Source organism: Amblyomma americanum, chromosome 10, assembly GCF_052857255.1.
Source record: "Amblyomma americanum isolate KBUSLIRL-KWMA chromosome 10, ASM5285725v1, whole genome shotgun sequence".
NCBI classification, from domain to species: Eukaryota; Metazoa; Arthropoda; class Arachnida; order Ixodida; family Ixodidae; genus Amblyomma; species Amblyomma americanum.
The window spans coordinates 9,068,023-9,094,020 of NC_135506.1; the positions used below are offsets into that span (position 1 = coordinate 9,068,023).

The 25,998-nt window shown below is 47.2% G+C and overlaps 2 protein-coding genes across 3 annotated transcripts in view; one reads left to right on the forward strand and one right to left on the reverse strand.

Moving 5' to 3' along the window:
• Nucleotides 1-5,503: 5,503 nt before the first annotated feature.
• On the reverse strand, nucleotides 5,504-13,970 carry LOC144107790 (uncharacterized). The gene is made up of 7 exons (XM_077640970.1): nucleotides 13,941-13,970; nucleotides 13,359-13,526; nucleotides 12,578-12,708; nucleotides 11,856-11,942; nucleotides 9,981-10,042; nucleotides 7,174-7,300; nucleotides 5,504-6,526 (listed from the first exon to the last, which is right to left on the reverse strand). The coding sequence occupies exons 1-7, from the start codon at nucleotides 13,951-13,953 to the stop codon at nucleotides 5,540-5,542; spliced, it is 1,575 nt and encodes a 524-aa protein (XP_077497096.1). The 5' UTR covers nucleotides 13,954-13,970; the 3' UTR covers nucleotides 5,504-5,539.
• Nucleotides 13,971-14,677: 707 nt separating this feature from the next.
• Nucleotides 14,678-25,998, forward strand: part of LOC144107236 (ubiquitin carboxyl-terminal hydrolase 19-like) — a 49,081-nt gene continuing 37,760 nt past the window's right edge. The window contains exons 1-10 of one of the 2 annotated variants that reach the window (XM_077640234.1): nucleotides 14,678-15,182; nucleotides 15,536-15,664; nucleotides 16,054-16,184; nucleotides 16,784-16,888; nucleotides 19,023-19,129; nucleotides 20,181-20,255; nucleotides 21,026-21,150; nucleotides 22,103-22,272; nucleotides 23,863-24,019; nucleotides 24,983-25,209. In XM_077640234.1, the coding sequence (XP_077496360.1) occupies nucleotides 15,098-15,182; nucleotides 15,536-15,664; nucleotides 16,054-16,184; nucleotides 16,784-16,888; nucleotides 19,023-19,129; nucleotides 20,181-20,255; nucleotides 21,026-21,150; nucleotides 22,103-22,272; nucleotides 23,863-24,019; nucleotides 24,983-25,209 (1,311 nt within the window). In that variant the 5' untranslated portion in view covers nucleotides 14,678-15,097. Of the gene's footprint in view, nucleotides 15,183-15,535; nucleotides 15,665-16,053; nucleotides 16,185-16,783; nucleotides 16,889-19,022; nucleotides 19,130-20,180; nucleotides 20,256-21,025; nucleotides 21,151-22,099; nucleotides 22,273-23,862; nucleotides 24,020-24,982; nucleotides 25,210-25,998 lie in introns of both variants that reach the window. The other variant, XM_077640233.1, reaches the window with a different exon arrangement.

Sequence of the window (25,998 nt, forward strand, 5' to 3'; positions counted from 1 at the left end):
GGAGCACGCATGCTTCTTGTCGTACCCGAAAGCCTACGCATCACAGTTCTTGAAATGATGCACGACGACGCCACGTCTGGGCACTTGGGAGTGACACGCACACTCCACCGCACACAACAACGATTTTACTGGCCTAACATGCGTTCAACCATCCAGCACTATGTAGCCAGCTGTGTGCAATGCCAGCGCTTTAAGCTGCCGACTTCAAGTCCACCGGGCAAATTGCGGCCAATCACACCTCCAACAGCCCCATTTGAGCAAGTTGGCATTGACCTCCTTGGACCTTTCCCACGATCCTCTAAAGGAAATCGATGGATTCTTGTGTGCGTAGACCACTTAACCCGTTATTGTGAGACAGCCGCGATACCAGTTGCTACTGCGTCTGAAGTATCTAACTTCTTACTTCAATTCGTCATTCTTCGGCACGGCCCTCCTGCAGTTCTCATTAGCGACCGTGGACGTCAATTTACAGCGGACGTTGTTGAAGAACTTCTCCGCCTCAGCAGCTGCAGTTTTCGCCACTCCACGCCATATCATCCCCAAACGAACGGTGTGGTAGAACGCACTAATCGTACGCTCACCACCATGCTTGCCATGTATGTCGCTGCAGATCATAAGGACTGGGATGGCGTACTCCCGTTCATCACTCATGCGTACAACACCGCGCAACATGAGACAACTGGCTACAGCCCCTTTTACCTGCTCTATGCTCGCTCGCCTCGCTGCGGCCTTGACACCATGCTACCATTTTTCATCCACGATGAACCTTCTCTTGCGACCACACTCTGCAGAGCTGAAGAAGCTCGCCAGCTTGCCCGCGTTCGAATTTTATCTTCGCAAGAGCGTTCCAAGAACCGCTACGACGTCCAACACCAAGAAGTTTCTTATGTTCCTGGTGACATTGTGTGGTTGTGGACCCCTCTACGCAAGCGTGGTCTGTGTCAGAAACTGCTATCCCACTACACTGGACCATTTGTTGTGTTGGAGTGCATAAGTGACGTTAATTACGTTATAGCACGACTAACTGCTAGTGGTCGACGGTCACGCCAATCTCAGGTGGTGCATGTAGCCCGCCTCAAGCGATTCCATCCCAGACGGTCTGTTTAACTCGCCCGACGGGCATCGTCTGCGAGGAGGGAAATGTAACGTGCTTCCACAGAACCTCGACGGAAGAAGCAGAAGATGAAGGACTGACCCGCGGAGAAAGAGGAAGAAAAAGAGAGAGCTGAAGGACGCTGCTAGGCTTCCTGCTTCCATCCTGCTTCGACCGCTCCCCTCTTTGAATAAACCCCCGTGCATGCAAAGCACGTAACAATATTAACTCCCTTCAGTTCGATCTCACTACGATTGCTATCTGGTGTGAATAACAGCTAATCCAACTTAACATGAGTAAATGTAGATCTATGCGCATAACCAGAATTACTAATGCCCCGCACGTCTACTATTTAAATAACGTTCCTTCTGAATCAGCAAATTCATATAAGTACCGAGGCATATTTATTTCATCTAACCTCACATGGACAACCCACGTCGAGTATGTAATTAACAATGCTAACCGCATGCTTGGCTATCTACGCTGTAACTTTTCTACAGCTCCATCCTCATTAAAGTTATTGCTGTACAAGACTCTAAAATGCCCAAAACTAGAATATACATCATCTGTATGGGATCCAGGCTACGAAACACTAATCACCGCCATGGAACTTGTTCAGAATAACTCCGTTCGTTTTATTTACTCAAATTACAGTTGAACTGAAAGTATTACAGCCATGAAGTGCGACCTTCAACTTCCATCATTAACATCATGACGTAAAATAGCTTGCTTAGTCTTGTTTCATAAGCTGTATCATCATCCTATCCTGAATAACGAATTTGTTTTTCAACCTCATTATATATCACGTCGCTTAGATAATCATCATAAAGTCTTCCTCGATAGATCTAACACACAGGCTTTCCTGCAGCCATTCGTGCCTCGAACATCAACAGAATGAAACCACCTTCCCAGAAACACTGTTTCCATCAACGATAACTCAAACTTTCGTACCGCTTTAGATAATATTGTATATTGACAGGACTATTGTGTTGTTGCTCGTATTTTATTTTCGTGTTTGTCATCATGTTACTGTTGCTATTCATACCCCTGTAAACACTTCAGATATGCATTTTTGTTTTGTTTGTTTAACCCACTCCCCTCTTCAATGCCTTTTCTAAAAAGGCCCCGAGGGTATTGTAAACAAATAAATAAGTGCATTCCACCATGAATGCCAATCCTTAGCTTAGTCACTGTCCAAAGATTTTTTGTTACGAAGAAGCCAAGCCGCCATGCTGTGTTTAACAGATGATGAAATTTTGCCCAAGAAGACAAGAAGCTGGTCCACTCGAGATGTAGTTCTTGTCGAAAGAATTCTAACCCTTTCCCAAAAGGTTGTAGTCATGCTCGGCATTAGCTGCAACAAGACAATGTGCACTCAGTTATACCAGAGGAGCTCTATGTTCTACTGAAAAGAACAAAAAAAGGCTTTAATGCAGCACTTCTCCATGCTTAATCCTGTTTATGGCTGTGCATTATAGTGGGGCAAAGCATAAAGTGCGACTCGGTCATCACTATTCCAACAGACTGCAGGAATGTTAACACATGCATGGAGCTCACGTGCTGTTCATAATTGCTATGAAAAGTTCATGACAGCCGGAATTGCAAATGCATGCGCAGATGATAAGCTAAACCTGGTTCTCAGAGCGCATTCCCCTCATTCACCAGCAAAGGCAGTGCTTGTCACAAGACCATGCTTAAAATATAGGCCACGTGCTGTGTAGAAAGTGCTGCATTTACAATGTAAAGCGGCAGTAATGCAACATTACTGATGGTAATGTTACAAGCCAAGACAAATCACTCCTGTAGGCACAGTGCTTGAAGGGATGATGCCCAAACTGTGGCATCAAGGCAGCATCCCGACACCTATGAGGTCAACCTGTTTGCACGAGAAGCTGAGGCAAAGGTGAAAGTAACAGATTGCCGCATCGTAAGAAAGCTCTAATGCAGCTGCTATTTTTAATGATGACAATCACTGAGTGCTCTGTATACACTTGGCTTGCCAAAGTGGCCTGAATATACATTAAAAATTTTTCATTTACATATGACAGGACAGGGTTAATTGGAGAGACATGGGAGAGGCCTTTGCCCTGCAGTGGGCATAGTCAGGCTGATGATGATGTGGTCCTAAGCTCAACTCACCTGATGTGAACGCAAGGAAAAATGGTGCCTCATGTAGAACAAGGGTAACTTTACTTTTAATGCTTCCAACTGGCTACCAAGGGCATATGCTGCCCAAACGTCACGCCACGGTGCAAGAATAGGAGTTAGGGGATTTTGTTTTGATTATAAAAATCCCCAGAAACAGATACCTTGACACCCATGTCCAGTTCTCATTTTGCCACCGCGGTGGCTCAGTGGTTATGGCACTCGGCTGCTGGCACGACCGACGTGGGTTTGGCTCTTAAGGAAAGAGGTGGTAAGCGATATTGTGAGGGGGCATAATAAGGCTGCAAAGTTTCTAACCGAGGGAGAAGAGTAACGTAACTGGCCATTAGGTTGTTCACAGTTGACAAGACATGCTTTTAATGCACCACACAAAATAGACTCACTCGAGTTCTCATTAATGCGGGAAATTTTCTTCAAGGCGGAATTATGAGATCTTGTGCATCTGTTTAGTTTATCAGTCTAGGTTAGTTCGATATATAAGGAGAACTCTAGATATATAAGTTAGTAGTTGCACGATCCTTTCGTAATTAACTTTCCTAGCGGTCACGACAATTCTGCGCAATGCCACAAGGAAGGCTGGCGGTGTCTACTCTAGTAGACTGTACACACAGCCTCAGAGATCACCACCACAGGATGCACACAAAAGACTGAAAAAAATGGAAAACATGTGCCTGAATTGCACCTCACATGTGCAAAAAATGTTACTCAGCAGTCAAATTACATTTATGCTTAAACCTATTAAACTAATAACTTATTTATGACAATTGTCGCCCAGACTTCTTAATATGCAAGTACCCTTCTACGACAGAAAGGCAGCTAGCCGACATATGACTGACATAGGAACCTTTTGCATTGGCTGGTTCTGTCCTAACCTAACTTTGGCGGGATGCCAAAGCTGTCAAAAGACCTTGGTAGCCCTCTGGAATAAAAGTGTTTACAGGTGATGCTAATGAGCAATTAATCCCCTGCAGAAACTTTGCAAAGTAGCTATGTTTACTCAAGACTCCTCCATACCTTCACACTGCTAAGCAAATGTCTTACTGAGCTTAAAAACAATGTGCCAATTACAACCAACTATCAAGGCCACCTGGAATTCATTTCTTTGCCAGGCTGGAAGAGAATTTCCATACACAAACCAATGTAATTATACTTTCATGGTCCTGAGTCTGCGTTAACTGTGTGCAAAAACTAAGTGGGTCCTGCTAAAGATTTTCTCGGCATTTTGTACATTGAAAGCTACACAGCCCAATCAGTGCTCGGCTAATTGGAGACTTCAGCTTAACAGAAGTTATCCTGAAGGAATGGGCTGCTCTTCATTGCATTCAGTTCAATGTACCAGTGCTCAAAGTAAAAGCTCAAATCGATTAATCATTGCAATCTGTGTTATTGAAAAGACATAACTCACACTCATCCCCATTTCCGGACTCCTTAAAATCTTGTGAACAAGCGTTGATCACGTGAAACATGCACTGCTTGAAAATCTGGCTGGAATGTCGTGGGCTTCGAGAGGCCGCTGATACAACATAAAATCAACCATCTCTACCACAAATTTTGCTAGTAAATGTTCACTGCAGTACGTGTCAATAAAGGTGCAGCATTTAATAAAATATATTCTGCAGACAGAAGCTGTTCAAATCACACCATGAATTCAAGAATCACAATGAGCACAGACCTTTGTGAACACAGTTGCTTTCTTAATGGGACTCATCTATTTGTGCTTGTCCAAGCTCCATCTAATGCTTCAGATGTGACCATCACCATTCAGTAGCATTACAAAATTACAAAATGGAGGGGCCATAACAGTCCCTCACAAGCTCAATGAGAAAGCAACATACACACATAATGGGAGTTGCTTGAAAGTTGAATGAATGTTCAATTGACGATGATTGCTTTGTTTTAGCGTGCAAAAACAGTGGGCACCAATTAAATGAAATGACACTAGGTACAGTCTTGGGCAACACATAGTAAAAATGTCCGAGCCAGCAATGAAACAAAAGCACGGACACAAATGAGCAGCCATGGCCAGTCAAAACATGTCCTTTTCCATGCTTCTCTTACCTAGACACGCAGTCTGGCTGCGTCAAGTCCCAGCAACTACATCACCGGAAGTTCAGTTTCTTGCATTAAGGTACTATCACTGAAATCGCTCTGCGATTGCAGCTAAAGTTGTTTAAGACTGTACAGCCCACTCGCACGAGTAGCCGTGAACACTGCTTTGGCAAGAACACACCACCAGTGACGAGATTCGGCACACAACAATACACACAGATTTTAATGCGGTCACTGGCTGTAGTAGGGAAACTGTGGGTCTCCACATGTCCGCTGCTGCATCATGGCGCCAGGGGGCGTAGTCGGGGGTGGGCCAGTGATGGGCCTGGGGGGCATGACTGCCGTCCTTGGAGGAGGCATGCTGGTCGTGCCACTCCAGTGGAACGTGGGTGGGTGGTTGGGTTCCTCATAAGGAATGGCGGTTGCAAAGCGTGGCGGCGGCGGCTGCGGAGGTGGTGGGTGCGCAAATTGGGGTGGCGGCTGGTGCACGAACTGCGGTGGGAGAGGGCGGGCCGGAGGTGGAGGAGGGGGTGGGGCCGAGGCATTGTATGTGGCAGGGGGAGGCAAGCCCTGGGTGTAGGGTGGCTGGGAGGGGTTGTAGGCCAGGGGCGGGGCATTGGGCGGGGCCTGCGGGGGTGGGTATGACTGCTGGGGAGGAGGCGGTTGGCTCATGTGTGGCGGCTGCGGGGCGTACTGGGGTGGCGGCGGGGGCATCTGCGGTGGTGGCATGGTTGTTGTGGCTGCAGTGGCACCCACCGCTGCCACTGCCACAGCTGCTCTTTTGTGACTGTCGTCCTGGATCTGGACGGTGATGAGGTTGGGTCGGCTCACGGCTGGGTTCTGCTGGTTTTGGTATGCACGGGGAGGGGCTACCATCTGCTGGGGTGGCTGCTGGCTTGGGATCACGGGCGGTGGCAAGTCCCGGTACTCTGGTGGCAGAGTCTTCTGCGGTGGCGGTGGAGGGGCTTGCTGTGTCTGCTGCGGCTGCTGCTGCTGCAAGACACTGGGGCGAGACACCTCAAGGGGTGATGGGTGCTGTGACACAGGTGGTGGATGCTGCCGGGGGTCGCGGACCATCAAGTGGTGTGGCGGTGGTGGATGGCCAGTTACCACCACCCCCATCTGTTGCGAGGGCTGGCCGTGAGACACCACTGCGGAGGACTGCGAGGCTGCCACCGAGGCTGCCGCACCTTTGAGGTGGCGGTGTGTGATGTGGGCCTGCAACCACAAACACCAGATGTTAGGTTCCATTCTGCCAAAGCACAAGTTTTTAATTTGGATAGATGAAACACCTAGACTAAGCTAGAGGTTTTGTCCAGCACGGGCAGATATCCGCACGCAATTGTCTTTTTCACCGGTTACTAGGATATTGTAACTGCAACAGTAAGGGATTAGATGAGCACTTTTGAAACTTACAAAGTCACGCTTAAAATGAACACCACACTACCATGATAGGCCACGTGCTTTGCTAGTCCACCCCTCTGCTTCATCGTTCACTGCACTGTACACCTTCAAGTGTGGTCCAACAGGCCTCAATCCGATACTTTCGGAGTGGGCAATGTCGCATTCATACCGTCAGTTACCGTGGAGCAGTGGTCAGCAGGCAGCATGACAAAAGTCTAACTATAGGTTCGCTTCCCAGCATTTACGCACTACGATTGAAATAGGCAGATGTTACAGTAACCTAAGAAAACTGCAAGTGAATAACACAGTGATGCAAAAGTTTGAGAGCACTTGTACAGCTACCTTCTTTACTGCACACACCCCCTTTTCCCACTATTTCACAATGAACTTGCCTGTTCACTGTCAAGAAAGAGCGCAGCAGCAGACATTAGCGTGCTGCTGTTGAGTAAGGGGAGAATTACCTGCAGGTCCCGCTGGCTCAGGTACGTCCGTCGACAGGAATCCTTGCCCTGGCGACTCCCACCAAAGGTGCACATAAACACCGTCCCCAGGTTGCTCTGCTCCAGGCGCTGCACCTTATCGTTGCACCTGCGAGGACGTCACTCTCTGTGCTTGCACCACAGCGAAGCTTCCCTACATTTTGGCAGCCGTAACAACGTGTGCGCTACACGAAAGCAATGGAGATGAAGACCGAAACGCACAACAAACATGCACAGAAAACAAAGCTTCCCAACTTCATTTTCCAAAACAGGCAGGCTAAAATTTCTACAACCTTTCACCACTCGTGTGACAGAAGGCTTTAGGGCTGTGGCAACTGCACATTTCTAGTGCCTCAGGTCTGCTGCATTTGAATGATGCGTGCCTTCCACAGCCCAGGGTCAAGCACAGTGTTGTCTGTCGAGCTGCTGTGAAAACATCTACAGCTCAGGACATTTATAATGTAACCGCTTGTAATGCGGGATGGCATTATATGCGGCTTTTTGTGACAACTGCTTCGCTTACCATAGAGTTCAATGTATTGGCGTACCACTTAATCTGCGGCAGCGCGTAACCGAAGACCGCGTATAGTGCGGGTTCTGGAAAGCCTGGTGGCCCACACAAAGGCGCGGGCTTGTGGGTACCGACGGGTGCGAGGAGCGTGCTTTCCAGATTGCGCAAGAAGGGGGCAACAGGCGGGGCGGGGGAGCATTGTCAGTGTGGTCCAAGACAAGGCTAAAGGCAGGAAAGAATAGAAAAAAAAAAAAAAGTCGCAACGCAGGCGTTTTTCCTCTCCCTCTCCGATACACCTCCATTGGGCATACTGATTGGACAAACTTGAAAGCACGTGATGGCAGGGCCGGAGGAGCATGCTGGAGCAGAGGTGGCGAGCGCATGGCATGACGCTGCAAGCGCTGCTCGTACCACACGTGCGTGCGGCAGCATCTTGTCACGCCCGAGCCCATGAGCGAGACGTGTCGTCACGTGTAGCGAAGAGTTGACAACGTAGGCAATTCAGCTGACAACGTGAGCAAGTCTACCAGCCGCGGCTGTCTTCAGTTCCGACGGTGTCTGCTCCTCCGAAAGCCAGGAAACAGCAAGCTCTCGAAACCAAGCACAGCATTGTGAGGGACGTCGAGAGCGGTTTGAAAAAGGCTACGGTTGCAAAAAAATATGGTGTCGCCGAAGCTACTGTGTCTGCCATTTGAAAGAATAGCGACAAGTTGCGACAACAGCTGCAGGAAGACTCCGCGCGTCGCTTGCAAGGAAGTGGATTCATGCGTCAAAGTACGAAGCTGTTGCTGCTTTGTTTGAACGGTTTCGCGAGGTCCGAGCCCAGAGTGTTCATGTGAGTGGCTCGATATTGCAAGCCAAGGCCTGATGTCTTGCAAACATTTTGGGGCATGATGGTTTCAACCCACTGAACAGTTGTTTTCAGCACTTCAAGGATCGGCACAAGATAAGCTCGTCGTTGTCGTCGCAAACCCCAACGGCGTTGTGTTTGAAGTAGCCGCCACAGATGAAGACATCGGGGCAGCGGTGTGCGGTCGCGATGAGCCTCAATCTGAAGATGAACCCGACGAAGTGAGTGAAAGTGCAGCAGAAGTTTCGCGCAAAGACGCGCTCGACTGTTGCAACAAACTGCGCCTCTACTGCGCTCAGAGAAACCTCAGGGAGGAAGTACTCAAGTGCTTCACCATTTTTGAAGAAGGTCATTAGCAACGCAGTTCAATAGCAGCGCCAGACTAAAATAACGTCGTTTTTTCATTCACTACGACGCTTCGACAAAAAGGTCAAATAAATTGGTTTTTTGCCTATGATTGCAGCATTGTGCATCTGATGTGTTGTCAGGTGCACTTTGAAGGCTGGCCATTCTGAAAACGCGAATGCATGGAAAAGCTATTTTTGGTTACAGTGCAGTGCTGCTTATAATGCAGATTTTCCATACTCTCGCGGTACGCTAAATAAGCGGTCTATGCTGTACATGCAGAAATCACCGGCAAATTAAAAAACAGGAAACAAAACAACCAAGAAATTATGCAGCCACCCATGAAATCTACCTTTCCAGCATTAAAAGTTCTGCAAGTTTGTTGTTACTGTTGATTTTGCATAATTCCTTTCAGTAGAGTACTCGCCAGCCAGCCCGTGAACGAGCATTGGTGAACACATTTAAGGCACAAGCAGCATCACAGACAAAGGAAAAGATGAGAGATGAAAAGAAACATCGTGCGTGGTGCTTGTCTTTTATACCTGCTCGTGTTATTTGCACCAGGACATACAAACTTGAGAAAAATTACTATGCTCATAACCTTGCACTACAAAGCTTAAAATTTTTTAGACCTGACTTGATGTGGCCTGGCAAAATTACGCAAGTTACTTGTGATGATTCTATGCTTCTATTCCTGATCACTTAGCAAGTGGAAGACAGGCCAAGAAATAACTGCATAATCTGTCCCTTCAGAAGTCTGCATCTCACTGAGCAGGCACCATGCCAGGTGCATATCAACAGACCTGTGGCTCAACACGTGCACAAGGCAAGTATATGCTGCCTTGAAGCTTAAAAACAAAACAAAAAAACAAAATATGCATTGGAACAAAACAACACACAACAAAGCAGAAAAATTGCTGGACATGTAGTGCAAAAATATTCTCTTAGTCAGTCATGCTAGGTACTGCATGTTCAAGCTAGAAGCAAATGTTCACACTCAATTCCATAACTAAACTGAATGTTCTACATGGCTACCAGTTTGATAACTACAGATGCATGCGCTTAACAATAGCAATGCCCCACCTGTAGCATGTCTTGTCAGCCTTTTTGGCACAATCGTAGCAGAACACATGTTTGCATGGGATCTGAAACAGTGAAGATACAAAATCCACCAATGTTCACTTTAAGGTTGCAGTCACTCGCTGCATACACAGTGCGCCTCAGCATAGTGCAAATAAGAAGCCAGGCATCACTGTTTTTGTTTTGTTCGAGCAACAACACTATTGTTGAGGGTTTGCTCAACACCAACGTGCTTGCAAAGTGTGGATAGCTCGGCCAATTGGTGTACGGTGCCAATACGTACCGAATGCAAAGCAAAACAGGACAAGACTGGACCTGAACACACATGCATTTTTGCATTCATTTTCCCTGTTGTCGCTCTGTTTTGTGCGCAAATTACTGCCCACTGGCGTAACCCGACATGCCATCACAAGTCAATTAGCCCATGCATTTCGAAGAGGCAGCAAATCACAAGGTCTCTGTAGTTAGGCAATGCCTTTCACTTTCACTTTGCAGAGAAGAAGGGCCTGTTCACTTGACAGTAACAACCAACGTTTATAGATGGTAACTAAAGTGTGCATGGATTAATGAAAAAGCTACAAAATAAAGGCTATTAAGATATATGTAAAAAGACTGCAGTGCACAAGTTTGAATAACTGATGATTTAACCTGTATCTGATCTCAGCTATGTGAATTTCCCTGTTATAATCACAAACAATCGAATAGTATGACTGTACTGCTAACCTATAGCTTGTCCTAGTCCCGTATCGTTGGCTCCGAGAATTCGCGATACGAATCGTGTCATCGTTCTGAAATCGTTATTTCATGTTAGGGTATAGCGTAACTTTCAATAGGGGCACTCTTCAAATATTAGGAGGCCAAAATCTTAGATCGTAGTCAGAACAGTGCATATATGGGTGGTCTTCAGCGGAGCCTAGCCGACTAGCGGTCGAACGAGTTGTGCCACGATCGCGGTGTGATGCCTTTTTTCACTTCCTGAAGTGGAAATAGTGCAAACGTTAATCGTTTCCCGCGATGCTGTTTTAGAACCTCGCCTGCAGTGTTGCAAAAGTTTGTTGCCACTTCGTTCGCAGACGTCAGAATTGGCCGCGCCAAGATCCACGGCTATCCTAGCCGATCGGGGTTTTACCTGATACGAAAAATCTCACAGCTAAACATGTCTTGGCTGAGCCACAATATCAACGTGTGTATATTCGTACGGCAAGATATATTCGTGTTTTGGTACGGCAGGTGCCTGTGCTGCCGCTCGGGCGGCAGTGACGAGCGCGCCAATCATAACGCCGGAGTTGTCCGCTCGGTTGCATGCTGCAAACTTGATAGTACAGCCCCTCATCCGCAACGCGCCCTCGCGCTCCCGTGCGCATGGTTGCAAGGACGCGTGTGCATGCGGAAAAACGATCGTACAGCGCCCTTAATATAAAACTGCAATCTATATTATGTTTGTTTGGATCTTGTGTTCAACCATTTGAATTGTCTCTCCATCCCAACACAAACATGCTCACAACTCTTCTTATACCGCAATATTACTAGCACTATCATCATTGTGAGAACCGCCACTAATATGTATCACAGATGTGTACAAGTACCACCCGCTCATAATCTGCATCAATTATGCTTCGATGTTCACACTTTCGTTTCTCAGTTATCGTCACCCAGAGCTCTCTCTTTGTCTTGCCAGTACAAGCTTCAATAAACTTTGTTTCAAAGATGGCCTTGCCGTAACTTGTGACTGCAGTCATTTACATGAAACAATAATTCCATTTCTAAAAGCAAGCACAGACATACTAGCAACTTCAATGGTTTTGACTGCCGTGACCAAGAGTGAAAAGCCCATATGTTGCACATGCTCACATGAAATCTGATAAGAGGAGTGCTCACCATTCTGCCATAAGTCAAGATGGGCAGGCTGCACTTGTCGCAGCAGTGGATCATGGGGTTGATTAGCTTCTCCCCAATAAGGTTCACCTGCATAGGAACCAGTCACACACACGATATGCAGCATTACCTCCAGGAGATATTAAAATGCAATCCAAGAAGCCCAAAAATAAGCTGCTTTCCCCATCTTTTTTCAATCTCTCACTCCCATGTGGGCTCTGTTATCAGGCATCTTTTACCTCCCAACCAAAAATAAAATGCTGCTAGTGATTGCCTTTCTTGAGGCAGATGAGTACAAGCATGTCACTAGAAACTAAGATTTAAAAAAAGAGAAAAACTCAGCACGGTTAGCACTGTGTAACACAAGATTCAGCGACAGATGTTTGCAGTGGTGACTATAATACTGTTTCTTCATTATTATTTGTCTTCATGAGTGACATCACTACATGCCGACCAACGAGCAAGGCATGGTGTTACACCGACGCCGCAGAACCGGGAAATGTGCTTTTTAACAGCTGTCGCTGAAAAAAGTGCTTTGATGACATACAGATGACTGAGTGTTGGGAGGGTCATTATGCATTGCATTGGGCTTTCCACAATAACTTCCTGTGCTCAAGGGATGGCATCAGGAGAGAAAAAAGCGCCTTAGGCATTTAACTAAGGGCTGCTTTGACTCAGGAACACGACTTGTGGCTTTGACTTATAAATGAATAGAACAAACAAACCTTGTGGTCCCATCTCAGCTTCTTGTTCTGATGCAGCGGCTCCGGAGGACCTGTCCGACCCAGTGGCGAGAAGGTTGGCGGCTCGATAGTGTCAGTCAGCAAGGTCCGCTCCTCCTCCTCGTCCTCGAACTCTGCGGGAGTAGTTGCATTTAACTTGCGCATAACAGGGCACTGAAAACACTTTCAACCCCGATTACGTTGAGACAATTGCCACGTTACGCTAACTATCGCGCTACCAAGGCGTTTTCCCCAGACTCGCACAACAGGGCGCTCAGAAACAGTCGAAGTAACCGCAACACGCTGAACTCGTAAATGGGAAAATGGATGCGCATCGCTATTTGCGAGACTGTGCAAGTCAGCAGATTGATAAAACGTCGCACGTACCTCGCAGGTACGGCCGGTAAAAGAACCGACGAGGCGGCGGGATACGGTACAACATATTCATTTTCGCTCGGCACTCAATGCGTCCAACTTTCCCGGCAAGAAGCGGCTACCAGATCGCTCGGCGAAGCGTTCGAAAGTCGCACGTGAGGCACCATCACAGGAAAAGAAAGAGGACGCGGTGAATACGCTCACGAGGATGATGCCATTACGGATGCACTGGAAACGTACCACGCGGCACGCGCAGATCGCGCACGAACGGTGGTCAGGACGAAGACGCTCGGGAACTCGGCGGGAACTCGGACGCCGGGCAAGCAAGCGCACCTAACGCGTGCGTACAAGCAATCGGGGCAGGTTCGAACCAGTAGCACCCCGGTCGGCAGGCAGGGAACGTGCTTGCCTTTTGCGTTGGCCTCGGCTTCATCCTCGGCGGCCGACAGATGCTCTTCTTCCTCTTCTTCGATGGCGGCGGTAGTCTTCTTTCCCGCGGTAGCTGCCTTGCGGCCTCGCGCGCTCTTGCGACCGCGCCCGCGGCCCTTGGCTCTGCCCGCCTTCTTGGCCGTCGTGGCTGAAATCGACCAAACCACGGCAGAAAGAGCCCCGGTCGGTTATTAGGCGCACGGCGATCGGCGGCCGATCGACTCTCTCGCAGGTGTTGCCAGCGGCTACGTCCCCAGGACAAAACGCAACGCTCGGGGCGGAGACTTGGGAAAGAAAGCGCTTTGTTTTGACAGCTGCTGTTCACGTAAGAGAGCAGTAAGTTCGCAATGGTCTGTGCAAATATGAAGTCGCAGTTATCCGGTAGGCACTGTGAGTACGTCCGAAAGCGGTATCCCAGTTAGCCGTTGAGAAATATTACGCATAAAAAGCAGGCAAGGCCACAGACTCCTTGGAAGGTCCTATAATACCGTCGTCTGTAAATAGATGATGTAAAAACAGCAAAGAAACAAGCAATTTCGGCACATGTTGGCTGTTTGTGTACCTGTGTCCGCCATCTTGTCCCGGTCACAGACGATTTGAGAGAGACGATTTCATTGGACCATAGTAGACGTAGTTTAAACCACCGTTGTGATTGGCTAATAATGGTCACGTGAGCTGATTGTTTTTTTGTTGTAAGGTAGTTTTTTTTCTCCATTGTTTCTCGTCGTCAGTCCAGTTATTGCGGCTACACATATTGAGCCGCAGATTTGCAATCGCAGAGGTACAGAATGTAAATGCGGAGGGATGCAATGGGCTTGAGACTTGAGACATATCATATGCGAATGGCCCCCTTTGTTTATGATGTCCATTCCTTGCACATGACGCAGGAGCGCGCAGGTTTCGCCACGGGCTATGGCTGCATTTGCTTTCACCGTCCGTACTGTTTTTGGGTAGTCATGAAAACGAAGTTCGCGACCTTTGAAGAGCACAAACCGTCGAACCAGCGGAGGGTCTTAAACTGCAGTGTTTACTTTCTTTACCATCATGCCTAAGTAGCGAACTACCACCAAGGCAACCAAGGCTACCACCGCACAAACCGTCGAACCAGCGGAGGGTCTTAAACTGCAGTGTTTACTTTCTTTACCATCATGCCTAAGTAGCGAACTACCACCAAGGCTACCACCGACTAAACGAGGTCATCTACCCACGTGGTTTCCTTTACTGTAGTTAATTTGATGTTTAATGGATTTCTGAACATGCCGAACTTCAAAGCTGATATTTGCTTTTTTTTTTTTACGCGCCGCCGCTAGGGTGTCGCAAAGCTCGGAGGCCTCAAATCCTGTCCTTTCAGTATCATCATCACCAATTTTGAGCTCGCGTTTCCCTCACTCGCGCTGTCAGGTATCGCTACACTAATCAATCGTAGAATCATCTGGTAGGTCGAGCGGCGGCGCGGCGGCGTTGTGCTCGCCTCGAGGTTCGGACTGTAAGAAACAAAAGAAAATTGCTTGTGATTTGCCCGCGAGTGCTGCACGGTCGCACACCGCCAGGCTGACGAGGGAGCGAGCCTTCGCTCGGCTCGTCGATTTGCACAGGTTGCTTCATTCGCGCATTTAGGTCTTCCTCTTGCTGTCTCGGTCGTTGCGCACCAAGCCATCGCTGCAGTGCAGGCGATATTGGAAAACGTCGGAGAGGCGTTTCAAGAGGACCCGATGCAAAATGGAAGAGAAACGACATGAGAACAAGCGGCGGAAGGAGAAAGAAAACTCCAGCAAGGAAGCCGACAGCCGAGCCGAAAAGAAGCGTGAGTTTTCAGCCGTGTTGCAGCTACCAGAAACTAGGTTCGCGCGCTGCGGGGCCTTTCTTTCTTTGTGCGTAGCTGTCGCAACACTGTGTTGACACGTTTTTGGCTGCTTCCGTTCTACTATGCTACCTCACTTGCGCACGAGCAGTGTCGCTTTAGAAAACCCACCAGTCATTACTGGAAATGCGTTCATATTTTTTTTTCCGCCCAGCTGTGCTGCCCAATCAATGAATGATCACAACTCTTTTGATAACAGACGACCCATGTGTCTGCGTTAGTTCAGTTACGGTTCTCGCTGTGGTGAGTAAACCAATGGCTTGCTCTGAAATACGTTTGTGCGTTACTCGTTCAAGGAATCCTGAAACACGACTGGAGCCAGACTCATTCTGAAGTGAGTGCTACGCTTGATGTTGGCTTCCCCGTCGATTCCAACCAGGTTACTCTCGAATGCACCGACTGCCAGTGCTCCGTCACGCTGCCAGGTGAGTCAGCACTTTGGCTCAGAAAAGCGCGGGGCGTACTTAGCGAAGGGCTGTAATTCTTGCACGGCAGCCTATGCTTGTACCATTTATTACGGCGCTGGTGCAGTTGCAGTATTTAGGAGCAGCCACTGCTTTTAACCCAAAGGCGCCCCTAAACTGCAGTCTGAGAACTGTTGAAGCAATGGTGTGAATTTGTCTATAAAGCTTTTGGCTGTGGACGTCATACCAAGTGTAGAGTCTTGCCAAGTTGGTCAGAAGTGGCCCAATGCGAAAGATGAGTAGTCAAGGGTTCATCAGAATTCCATCAGGTCAAGGGACAGATTAGAAAAGTGAAAACTGTAACACACTGACAGTCACTTGCTGCATTTTTATCGCGAAATCTCATGCAGATGGTCGCCAGTGGCAGTGTGAGCTGTATGCACCTGTGGTGGCCGAATGCACCAGCCTAGTGCAAAAGTCCAAAAAGGTTGTCGTCAAGATGGTCAAGCAGGACCCCAGCATTGACTGGCGACAACTTGAGGTAAGAAATTAGCTTGCTAGCATGTTTCTCAGCTGCACATGCCTGATAGTCAAACCAGGGACACGTGTGGAGCATCGGCGTTCACAGGAATATAACCGTAGGGGATAGCATCATGAAATTCTTCAATTTTTTGGCTCACGGAGCAGTTGTAGTTCTGGTAGCCATGATATAAAACTCTTATCGTCCCAACTTGTGCCAAATAATTTTTGTTTGTTGTAGAGGAGTCTTTCGTTTTGCTGTGAGCAGCGTTCAGCCACCACGATATCACTGGTTGCCTTAGAAAAAAAAATGGCACATGAAAACTGTGCTGGTGGAAAACACTCGTATTGTTTACTTCAGTCAGTGGCATAAGAAAGTGTGTGTCAGTTGTGGTTATAGCAAGTGAGAATGTCCCAGACACACTCTTCAATAGGGATCAGTTAATTCTGTTACGCTTTCACAGACAAGCACACAGTGCAAAGTGCTAGCAGCATGTATTCACTTGTACTTGCGGAATAGCGCCCTACGGCTTTAACCGAGAAATGTGCACCCTCGAAAAGCAGTGCAGGTTTTCTTCAATCACATGGTTAACTTCAGTCACTTCTTCGATTGTTTGGCAGAAACTTGAGGAGGCACAATCTCTACCTGTTTCGGATGAAGAGCCAAAGGAAGAGAACCCCACCGTGGAACTCGTCAATCCGAAATATGACTACTACGAGAGCGGGGTATGTTTGCGTTTCTCTACGTGACGTGCCTGTAATAATGTGGTACCATTAGAATCCTAATCACAGAAAAAGTACGCCGTTGTAATTTTTCGTAAAATTTATTGATTGGTCGAGACAGTTGTGACTTCAACAGGTCACGTGATGTGCCACCTGCTGCCATGCGAAGGAAATTTGGAAGAAGCCTCGTGACGGAAATTTTAAAAAATACTGCATTGCAGTCTGGCATAAAATTCGCTGAGTGGCTGAGACAGTTATGACGTCATCAGGTCACATGACATGCTACCTTTCACCCCCCCTCCCCACCCCTTTCCACCTGCATCACTGCAAGCAAAACCTCATCACAGAAAAAAACCCAGTGTTATGATCTGTCATAGAATATGCTGACTGTAATGCTATTGCATTCCCCACACATATTGTGATTAACGGGGGTGCGGGTATTTAGTTTGCAAAAAATCGCGAAAAAGTCGATTGCTCAGAGAAGTTTTTCATGCTTGATATATATCAGACTGTATCTCTGCAAAATATCCACGCTGTAAACTATTCGAACATACAAAATAAAATATTCTGAGTGTCTCACGGCTGGAAAACAAAGCATGAACTTCAAAATGATGTTCCACTTTTCTATCCCAATTCTGAATCTCCTCCTCAACCACCGCCATTTCGCTACGCCTGAAAAAGCTCATTTCGTGCCCTTTCATTCGACACCTTACAAGACTGCATCAGAGCAGTACAGGCAACGCTACAGCCGTTTTCCCAAATCTCGATTTTCCGCGACCTGATAGGTGCGGTGCACCCAGACTGTAAGTCCCTTTATCTCCGTTTGTAATTTTACAAATACAGTCTCTGCCTTGCGGGCTTTTTCTCTGGTGCGCCATGGGCATTTGAAATGAGCTGGCATCAATTTATTCCGGAGGAGTAGAACTGTGTGGTGATGCTATTTTTACTGGCTTTTGCATTATGCATTAGATTAATTAGTTGGTTCCCTAAAATACCAGTGAACCGATTTTGTATGTTCTATTCTACAGATTTTTTTAGCAGCGTATTTTCACTGGGGCCAATGCAAAAACAGCATCACTGCACAAAATGCATCTTAAGTTATGCAGTTTTGTAAATATTTCTGATAATTTATAAACATTTCTTGGTCAACGGCCTGTAAAGAAGTGTCCAATTAAAGTTGCAAAACTCCTTATAACTCATATCCTAGTTGAGCTATTCAAAATATACTACTGAACCGTGCAAGAAATGTCTGCGCAGACCCGGAAAGCTCATATCCTAGTTGAGCTATTCAAAATATAATGGCATATTTAGACTTCGCATAAAAAAGCACACGTTTATGATAAAGATTGTTCCAGGAATAAAAAATAATTGTAAGACCAGCATCCCCTCACGTGTGTCTATTTTTTTCAAGCAAACATGTGATGTTCCTTGGCAAGTCTGTTATGGAGTCAATAAATAATAGCTGGTTGAGCGTAATGGATCTGCTCAAGTGGGTTTCTTAACACTGTGGAGGGTAGACGGAAAATCTGGCATAATGGCATACAGTAAAAACAAAAATTAACCCTTTCTTCTATTCACAAAAACATGGCTTGTTCTAATTAAACCATTCAGACCATTGCCAGTTTACTTGTTCGGAGTTTTCATGATCAGATTCGGCTTACTTATTGTTGTTTTGTGTTTGTTGCATTGTCAGCATTTTAGAGTGAATGGAAACCTTTAGAGAATTTGATTAGCATCCAGGTTATGAAGTTGCAACATCAATAACTGAAATTATTCTGCCTTATTCATCCACATCCATTACAACAAACCTGATAGAAGTGTAGCTGCTTTGAAGAAATAAACTGTCAGGTCCCTGATGCCTACCAAACTCCAACTGTTTTAATATTTATATTAATATTCACGTTGTTTAAATCCGTTGCTCATTCTAGTTGCAAAGAGGAGTGCTAAGGAGCCCGCTGGTAAATCTGACATAGCAGAGCTTGATCGGTGTTCATAACGGTCAATGTTTTTTAGATGGATGCTTTGAACAGAAAATCGGAGTGAGCCTTATATAAATGTCCTAACATACACATGGCGTAGAACCGGTATTTCTTGAACACTCATAGTTGACTCGCATGGTTGGCCATTTCCTTTACAGGTGAACGGGGACACGGTCACGGTCACTTTGTTTGTCAAAAGTATCTCCAAGGAGGCCTTGGTTGTGGACTTTGATGAGAGGAGCTTCTTGGTGAAGTTTCGCACGAAGTATGGGTCACATGCACTTTCTACATAGGATTTGCTTGTGCTTTATTGGTCTTTTTATCAGAGTTATCAATTCTTGATTGATACACAAATGGGGCATACTGTACAGCATTCGACAAAGATCAGGTGGTCTGCTATAAGTGATCGCTGTATAACTGTTCACAATTGGCTTTTGGTTTCGTTGCGGGTAATGAGCCAAGTAATGTCTGGTCGCTTACGTTGCAGAATACATATCTGGTTCACAGCCAGTTGTAGACTGCATCGTGGCACATCGTAGTGACATTCCGCGCAATGTGGCATTCATTTTCTGACCTGTGAGCACACAGCGGCCACAGTGCACTTATTGATTTAATGCGCGAAGCTATCAATGAAACTATCATGACCTTTTATGAGCAGTGACAAAGGTGACACTCTAACAATTTACATTTTTCAATCCGAGGTGCCTCCGCTATTTCACAGTTCTACTGATGCTGACGGCAGGCCGCGGTAGTAATGTTCTTAAAATTGGGGTAACATTCATCTCATGAGGCACAGCGCACTGCTAAGTGCGTGAACGGCTTCTTGCCAAGACATGGCCAGTGCTGTCTTGATCGCATATGGAGTCATCGCCCCGCCGGGCTAATATAACATATACTGCAGGATAACGGAATGCAGTAAACCACTCCCAATGCGCACTGGATGTTCATACTTCACAATGCATGCTTTCTGAGCTCCTTTCTTGGTCCCTTTAGTGTCCATTTTTGCCTTTTGCCCAACGCTTGCACAAATGTCACCCAGCACGGCAAACACAGAAAATGCAACTTTTCTAGCAAATCTTGATCCCATGTTTTTCAGGCTGTTAGCCAGCTTGTGAATATGTGGGACGACAGGCAGGTTGTGTCGATCACTCGTTGCCTGCTTGCTGTGCTTCTCACTATCAAAAACCGAAAAACATGTGGCACGCAGGCAGCGCGGTCAGGAATCAAATCGAATAGTAAACACTGTTTGCAAACTATTTGAAGTTTCGAATATTCGCGCTCTCCTACTACAAAGTATGCCTGTTTCTTTGTTCCAGGAACACGAACTCGGAGTTTCTGGAGCAGCACAATTCCACAGAAGAAACAACATTTACATGGCGTGTCAACGTCAAGTAAGCTCGCATGTTCTTCCTTCACATGCTGGCACATATTCACATGCTGAGCATTGCCCACATGACTTGTGCTTGTTTTCGATTCACTGGATATGCAAGCTTTTATTAAGTTTTCTGCTTGAATGTAGTCTTTTGTCTGCATTTTGGAGCAATGTAGTGTTCTACGTGCATTGCCTGCTGTGATGCAAGTGCTCTGGATGATTGCCGGGAACACCTGTTTGCATATCATTCTGACAGGCGTAGTGGCTTAGTGGTTATGGCGCTCGGCTGCTGACCCGAAAGACGCGGGTTTGACCCCTGCCGTAGCGGTCAGATTTCGATGAAGGCGAAATTCTAGAGGCCCGTGTACTGTTCGATGTCAGTGCACGTTAAAGAACCCCAGGTGGTCGCAATTTCCGGAGCCCTTCACTATGGCATCCCTCATAGCCTGATTCACTTTTGGACGTTAAATCCCCATAAACCAAACCAGCCCCTAGGAAATTTGTTGCTGTTGGGGAATTCTTACCACATTGTCCTAGTAATCGCTGAGGATGTCGTTAAACATAGCTTGCTGACGTACCTGAGTATTTGGGTGTAGTAATTTTGTCTAGTTCAGGTACCATGCATAAAGGTAGCTTTGAAGAGAAGAAAAATGGTGTAGCACTGAGAGTGTGCGTAGTGAAAAGGATTTTATTATTGTAATGAAATCGCTTTGAAAGCACTCTGGCATGAGAACCGTGTACCGTTTATCATAGTTGCATGGTCATAACAATTGTGTGGGCGCGCTGCAGGGAAGCCATCCGACCGGAGGATTGCCGGTACCGGCTCAGCCCGTGCAAGCTGGAGCTGATTCTCAAGAAGCAAGTGGCCTCACGGTGGTCCTCGCTCGAGCTTGCCCCCCAGCCCAAGAAGATTGGTAAGAGCAGTAGTTTGTATAATTAAATTAAAGGGACCCTCAAATTTCTTTGGGTATATTCTTGTGCAATAGATGTGCAGAGGTGGTTTTTTGGGTATTCGAGTCAAATTTGAAAATTCTGCATGGGCCCTATTATTTAGAAATAATTTTTAAAAATCGTTGCCTGCAGTAGCTCGCAACCGGTTAGGGCGACACCTTACCGAGCGTCCCCTATCCCAATGAAGTCGGTGGGCAGCCTGTGTGAGGCTCACCCAGACTTGCCGTCACTGTTGCCGTTAGCGTAACCTAGCACGAGGGGATCGAGGACAGTGAGGGGAGCATGAGCACGCTCTCTTCGAGACCAGCTGTGTCGAGTGAACGAGAGTTGTCCGTTATTACTGCATGTGCGGAGGTAGAGTTGCTAGGGGAGCGGAGGTTTGTCCGCGGCGGCACGGGCACCACCCATGCTTCGCCTCCTCGCAGTCACGCCATGCTCTGCTTCGTTGGTAGGCAGTGCTGGGAAATGTGCTGCACGCGATAGATTGTCTGTGTCGGCCACGCCACTCACAGCATTGTCTTCCTAGTATAAACTGTCTGCTTATGAACCAGGCATTGGTGCAGCAGGTGGAATATATGGCATTCAATTTTTCCGACCACCAAACCACCATCATGACAGTTTAAGGCTGGGAAAGGAATTTTACTTGAAGAAAGAGCGTGCGTGGAAAATAAAGAGTGCTTTGTAACTGTGCACACACACGTACATGTATCTCTCAAATTCTTTACCTCAATATACCGCAAAATGAAAACATCTACAGAGCTGCACTCAAATTTCGCATTAAGGAGTATCACAATCGTCCTTAAATTTTTTTTTTGCACCTGTTCAGGTATTCCTCCTTTTCTTTTGCCCCTTTTTTGAAGCACCCTGTACGTTTTTGTGGTGTGCTGACTGTTTTTCCTGTCATATTACTAGCAGAGCCTGTGCCGGCACCCAGCAACACATGGGTGCCTGTGCAAAGGAGCGTGCCAGGGAGGACGCCGTTGAGCAATGTGGCGCCTGTGCACCAAATGGCCACTGTCCAGCCGCCCACCCCGGACCCGTGTGCTGGAGACACCGTAGCTGTACCGGACAGCCCACTGCCCAAGGTGAGGGGTGGGGAAGAGAGAAAGCTTATTCCTTTCACAGCGACAGCTGTTGAATGCATGTTTCCCAGTTGTGTGACGTCACTGGCGTAACGTGGAAGGACAAATTAAGTGCAAATGAGATTGGTGCCCTCTTTGTGTGATAATGCAAACTATTGATTGTGCCGCTCACGTGTCTGCACACAGAGGGCATCACTCCATGGTGTGGAAGGTCGCGTAAAGGTTACATTTTCCAGTGTTCTGCTTGGTTTTATTGACTGTTTGCTTCTTTTGTATGCCATCCTGCTTGCGTTGCCTGGTGGCATAGCGGTACAAATGTGTTTTTTCTTAGCCTAATGACTGCGTCTAAACAAATATTGTGGAAGTTATTCGGAGAGATTGAGCCAGTTTTTGCGTGTTTGTGTTGGAAACTGGAGTATAAATGTTCAGTATGGATAGATTATCTCTGTAGCATTTTAATGTTGTCTGAATATCCACCTCAATGGTGGCATTCAGTTGATCTGGAGAGGCACCTAAGTGGAGCCCATGTCGGGTGGATGGTTGGTTGAGTAGTGAGTGTTCGGTTTCAGTTTGAGCTCTACTGTGGGGCTGGTCTTGGATTGGCCATTGGTTAAGCAAATGTGTTTGTAAAAAAAATTGAGACATGGTGTAATGAGTTGCTATGTAATTTTATGGTGAGAGCTGTTTTACGAAGCCCCTTCTGAGCCGAGTTGCAGCGTAATTCCACGGCACAGCTGGCGTAACACCAGTGACATTGGCGTAACGCCAGTGAAATTATGACATTGTGTGGCCTAGGGTAGGTTTGGTTTTATGGGGGTTTAACGTCCCAAAGTGACTCAGGCTATGAGAGACACCGTAGTGAAGGGCTCCGGGAATTTCGACCACCTGGAGTTCTTTAACGTGCACTGACATCGCACTGTACATGGGCCTGTAGAATTTCGCCTCCATCGAAATTCGACCGCCGCGGCCGGGATCGAACCCGCATCTTTCGGGCCAGCAGTTGAGCGCCATAACCACTCAGCCACCGCGGCGGCTGCCTAGGGTAGGATAGAACTGAGAAGCAGATGGTGGGAGCCAGGCTTAGCGTAATGCCAAGACTTTTGTGTGTCCAGGTGCCAGAGCCATCAGCTGGCCTAAGATAAGAAAAAGGAGTAAGTGATGGCGGCATCCACATTTGGCACGACACAGAAAATTCGGGCGGCCGTTTTAGAGTCTAGAGGAGCAGGTCGTTGCGCCATGCATGCATACCGGCCGTAGTTCAGCTAGTGCGGGGGCCAAGAAAGAAGCTTTCGCTGCTGCGCTCAACAGTGTGAAAGTTGTCATTAGTGTAGAAAAGCCCCTGCTCTGCGTGAAAGCAGTAAGAAAAAGAAAGAAATTGTAAAATATCACCTGATTTTATTGTACATATGTAGCACAGCATAGCACACCTGTTTTGACTTTAGCTGCTCTGTGCTATGTGAGCAAAAAGGCAAAGCGCTACAGTGGGCAGTAAACTGGCTCTCACTGGAAATTTCTGTGCTAAGCAGCGAAGCTTAGCACTGCTTGAATTTTTCTTCATTTTCTTTCATTCTTTGCCCCTCCTGTGCTGTGCAGAAGGCGTTGCCAGCCGTTCAGCTGCGGCCGCCCCCTGCTCCGCCAGCTGTGGTGGCGCGTGGCTACACTGGCCTGGACAACCTGGGCAACACCTGCTTCATGAACGCGGTGCTGCAGTGCCTGGCTAACACACGCGAGTTTCGTGACTACTTCCTCAGTGAGTGCTACTACCATGCCCAGCTGGCACAGTTGAGGTTGATGAAGTCGAAATTATGACAGACTCCTGCTTGCCTGGGCCGCAATGTGTTGACTGCGTTGAAATTGCTTAACTAAAATTGAACATCATTGCGGCTCCCACAGAGAAGCCCTGTTCACAAAGCCATTGTCTTGTGTAAAAGCTGTGATGTCATTTATCTTTAGTTTTCGTGATTTCAGCTGGGTCGGCAAACTTCTTTCCTTTTCTGCCGCAGCATAGTCTACAGAAACCTGCTGGTTATTGCTTTATACAATCAGTAATTTGGATAGGCGTGATGTTAGTCTGGTACTTTTAGACTGTACCACTGTGGGCAGGGCAGCTTTCTAGCAGATGAACCGTTTGCAATGCAGGTGCAGGTGTTGCAGGCATTTTCAAATTGGCTCAAGCTTAGCTGCTGCAGGCATGGGCAGAGCGACACCAGGCTCTTTGTGGATAGGATAATGTACTTGGGCTGTGTTGAATGGAATGGTCCCCCACATTGAGTGTTGAGCCAAAGGAAAGCTGGGTTAGAAGGTTGTAAGAGCCACAAAGGGGAATTAGTCATATCAGAGGTGTTCCGAAGGTTCTGTATTTCTTGAGAGCTGAGGGCAGTTGAGGCAAATTTTGCCTTTCATCAAAGGCTTCAGAAAGTAGTCATAAGGGAGAATGCACAATTATTTGAAAGGTCGCCTATTGCTGCCCTTCTTATTGCATGTCGCTTTGCAGAAACCACTGCTTGCTTTGTTCATGCTAATGATTGTGCTTAAGAGACCACGTCCGGGAATCTTTCATTTGGCAAATCAAGTGCTCTCTGGTTTGAAATGCGGTCGCCCATCTCTGTGGCTGTGGTGGCCCTATGAAAACTAAGGTGAAATCTGTCATTTGAATCTCAGCATCAGGAATTGACTCTTTGTAGATTTCATGCGCGAAAATTCTCATGCGCAGGTGCCACCTTCCAAGGGGAGCTGAACCGCGAAAATCCACTGGGCATGCACGGTGAGCTGGCTGTGGCATTTGCCGTGCTTGCCTCGTGGCTCTGGTCTGGCAAGCAGCGTTCGTTTGCACCCGCCCGCCTCAAGAGCCTCATCAGCATCAAGGCGCCCCAGTTCACGGGCTTCGCCCAGCACGATGCCCAGGAGTTTATGGCATTTCTGCTGGATGGGCTGCACGAGGTACGTTGTGCTGGCCGGACTCGTGCAGAGCTCACAGTTTGGCTCGCGAGATGTCACACGGGGTGCTTTCATGATGCATTGTCTGCACTCATCCAAGTGACGCGTTTGAAGCGTCTGGAAGCAAGCTGTTCATGGGGAAAGCTTGTACCTACCTTAGGAAATGAATGAATTAATTAATGTAGGTGAGTGAGTGAGTAGGAGGTTGAATGGGGGGTGGGAGGGTGAATCAAAGGTTGAGATTTCATGAGGTAGTTGGCCTGAGCCCTGGCTGAACAAGGGAGGCAGTTGGGGGTCCTGAGATTGTTGCGCGTGTATTGTTTCTCAGTTGAGGTGGAGATGAGAAGCTTGTCTCCAGCAAAGAAAGGAAACTGACGGCAGGGACATTGATGTGCACAACTTACGGTTTGCAAACGAGTGCCGCAGCTGACATCAACCATGTAGTATTTGTAAGGTGTCGTAGATTTGAGTCAGCATGGCATTCATTGCAGTTGTCTTGCAAATGCTAATCACCTTTTTTTTAATATTTTGCTTCTGAACGTGTATCGCCCAGTAGCCTGTTGTGCCAACAGGTGATGCACAACAGGCGGTGTGGGCAGGGTGTTATTATTATTCTTTTTCTGACCCTCCTAACATGATGGTAACCTTGCCCAGTATTGTGGTAAAAAAACAGTCTGATAACGTGAATAAAAGCAGAATAACATTGTATGTGCTGAACAGCACATGCAACGTTATTGTGCTTTTATTCATGTTATCAGACTGTTTTTTTTGGGTGGAGAGAAGGCAGTTTAT

What these genes read in the sequence shown, in the direction of transcription:
- LOC144107790 (XM_077640970.1), bottom strand. An exon ending in GCTGACAAGACATGCTACAG is followed by an intron (nt 7,301 to 9,980) that starts GTGGGGCATTGC and finishes ACGTCCTCGCAG; the next exon opens with GTGCAACGATAAGGTGCAGC. An exon ending in TGAGCCAGCGGGACCTGCAG is followed by an intron (nt 6,527 to 7,173) that starts GTAATTCTCCCC and finishes TTGTGGTTGCAG; the next exon opens with GCCCACATCACACACCGCCA.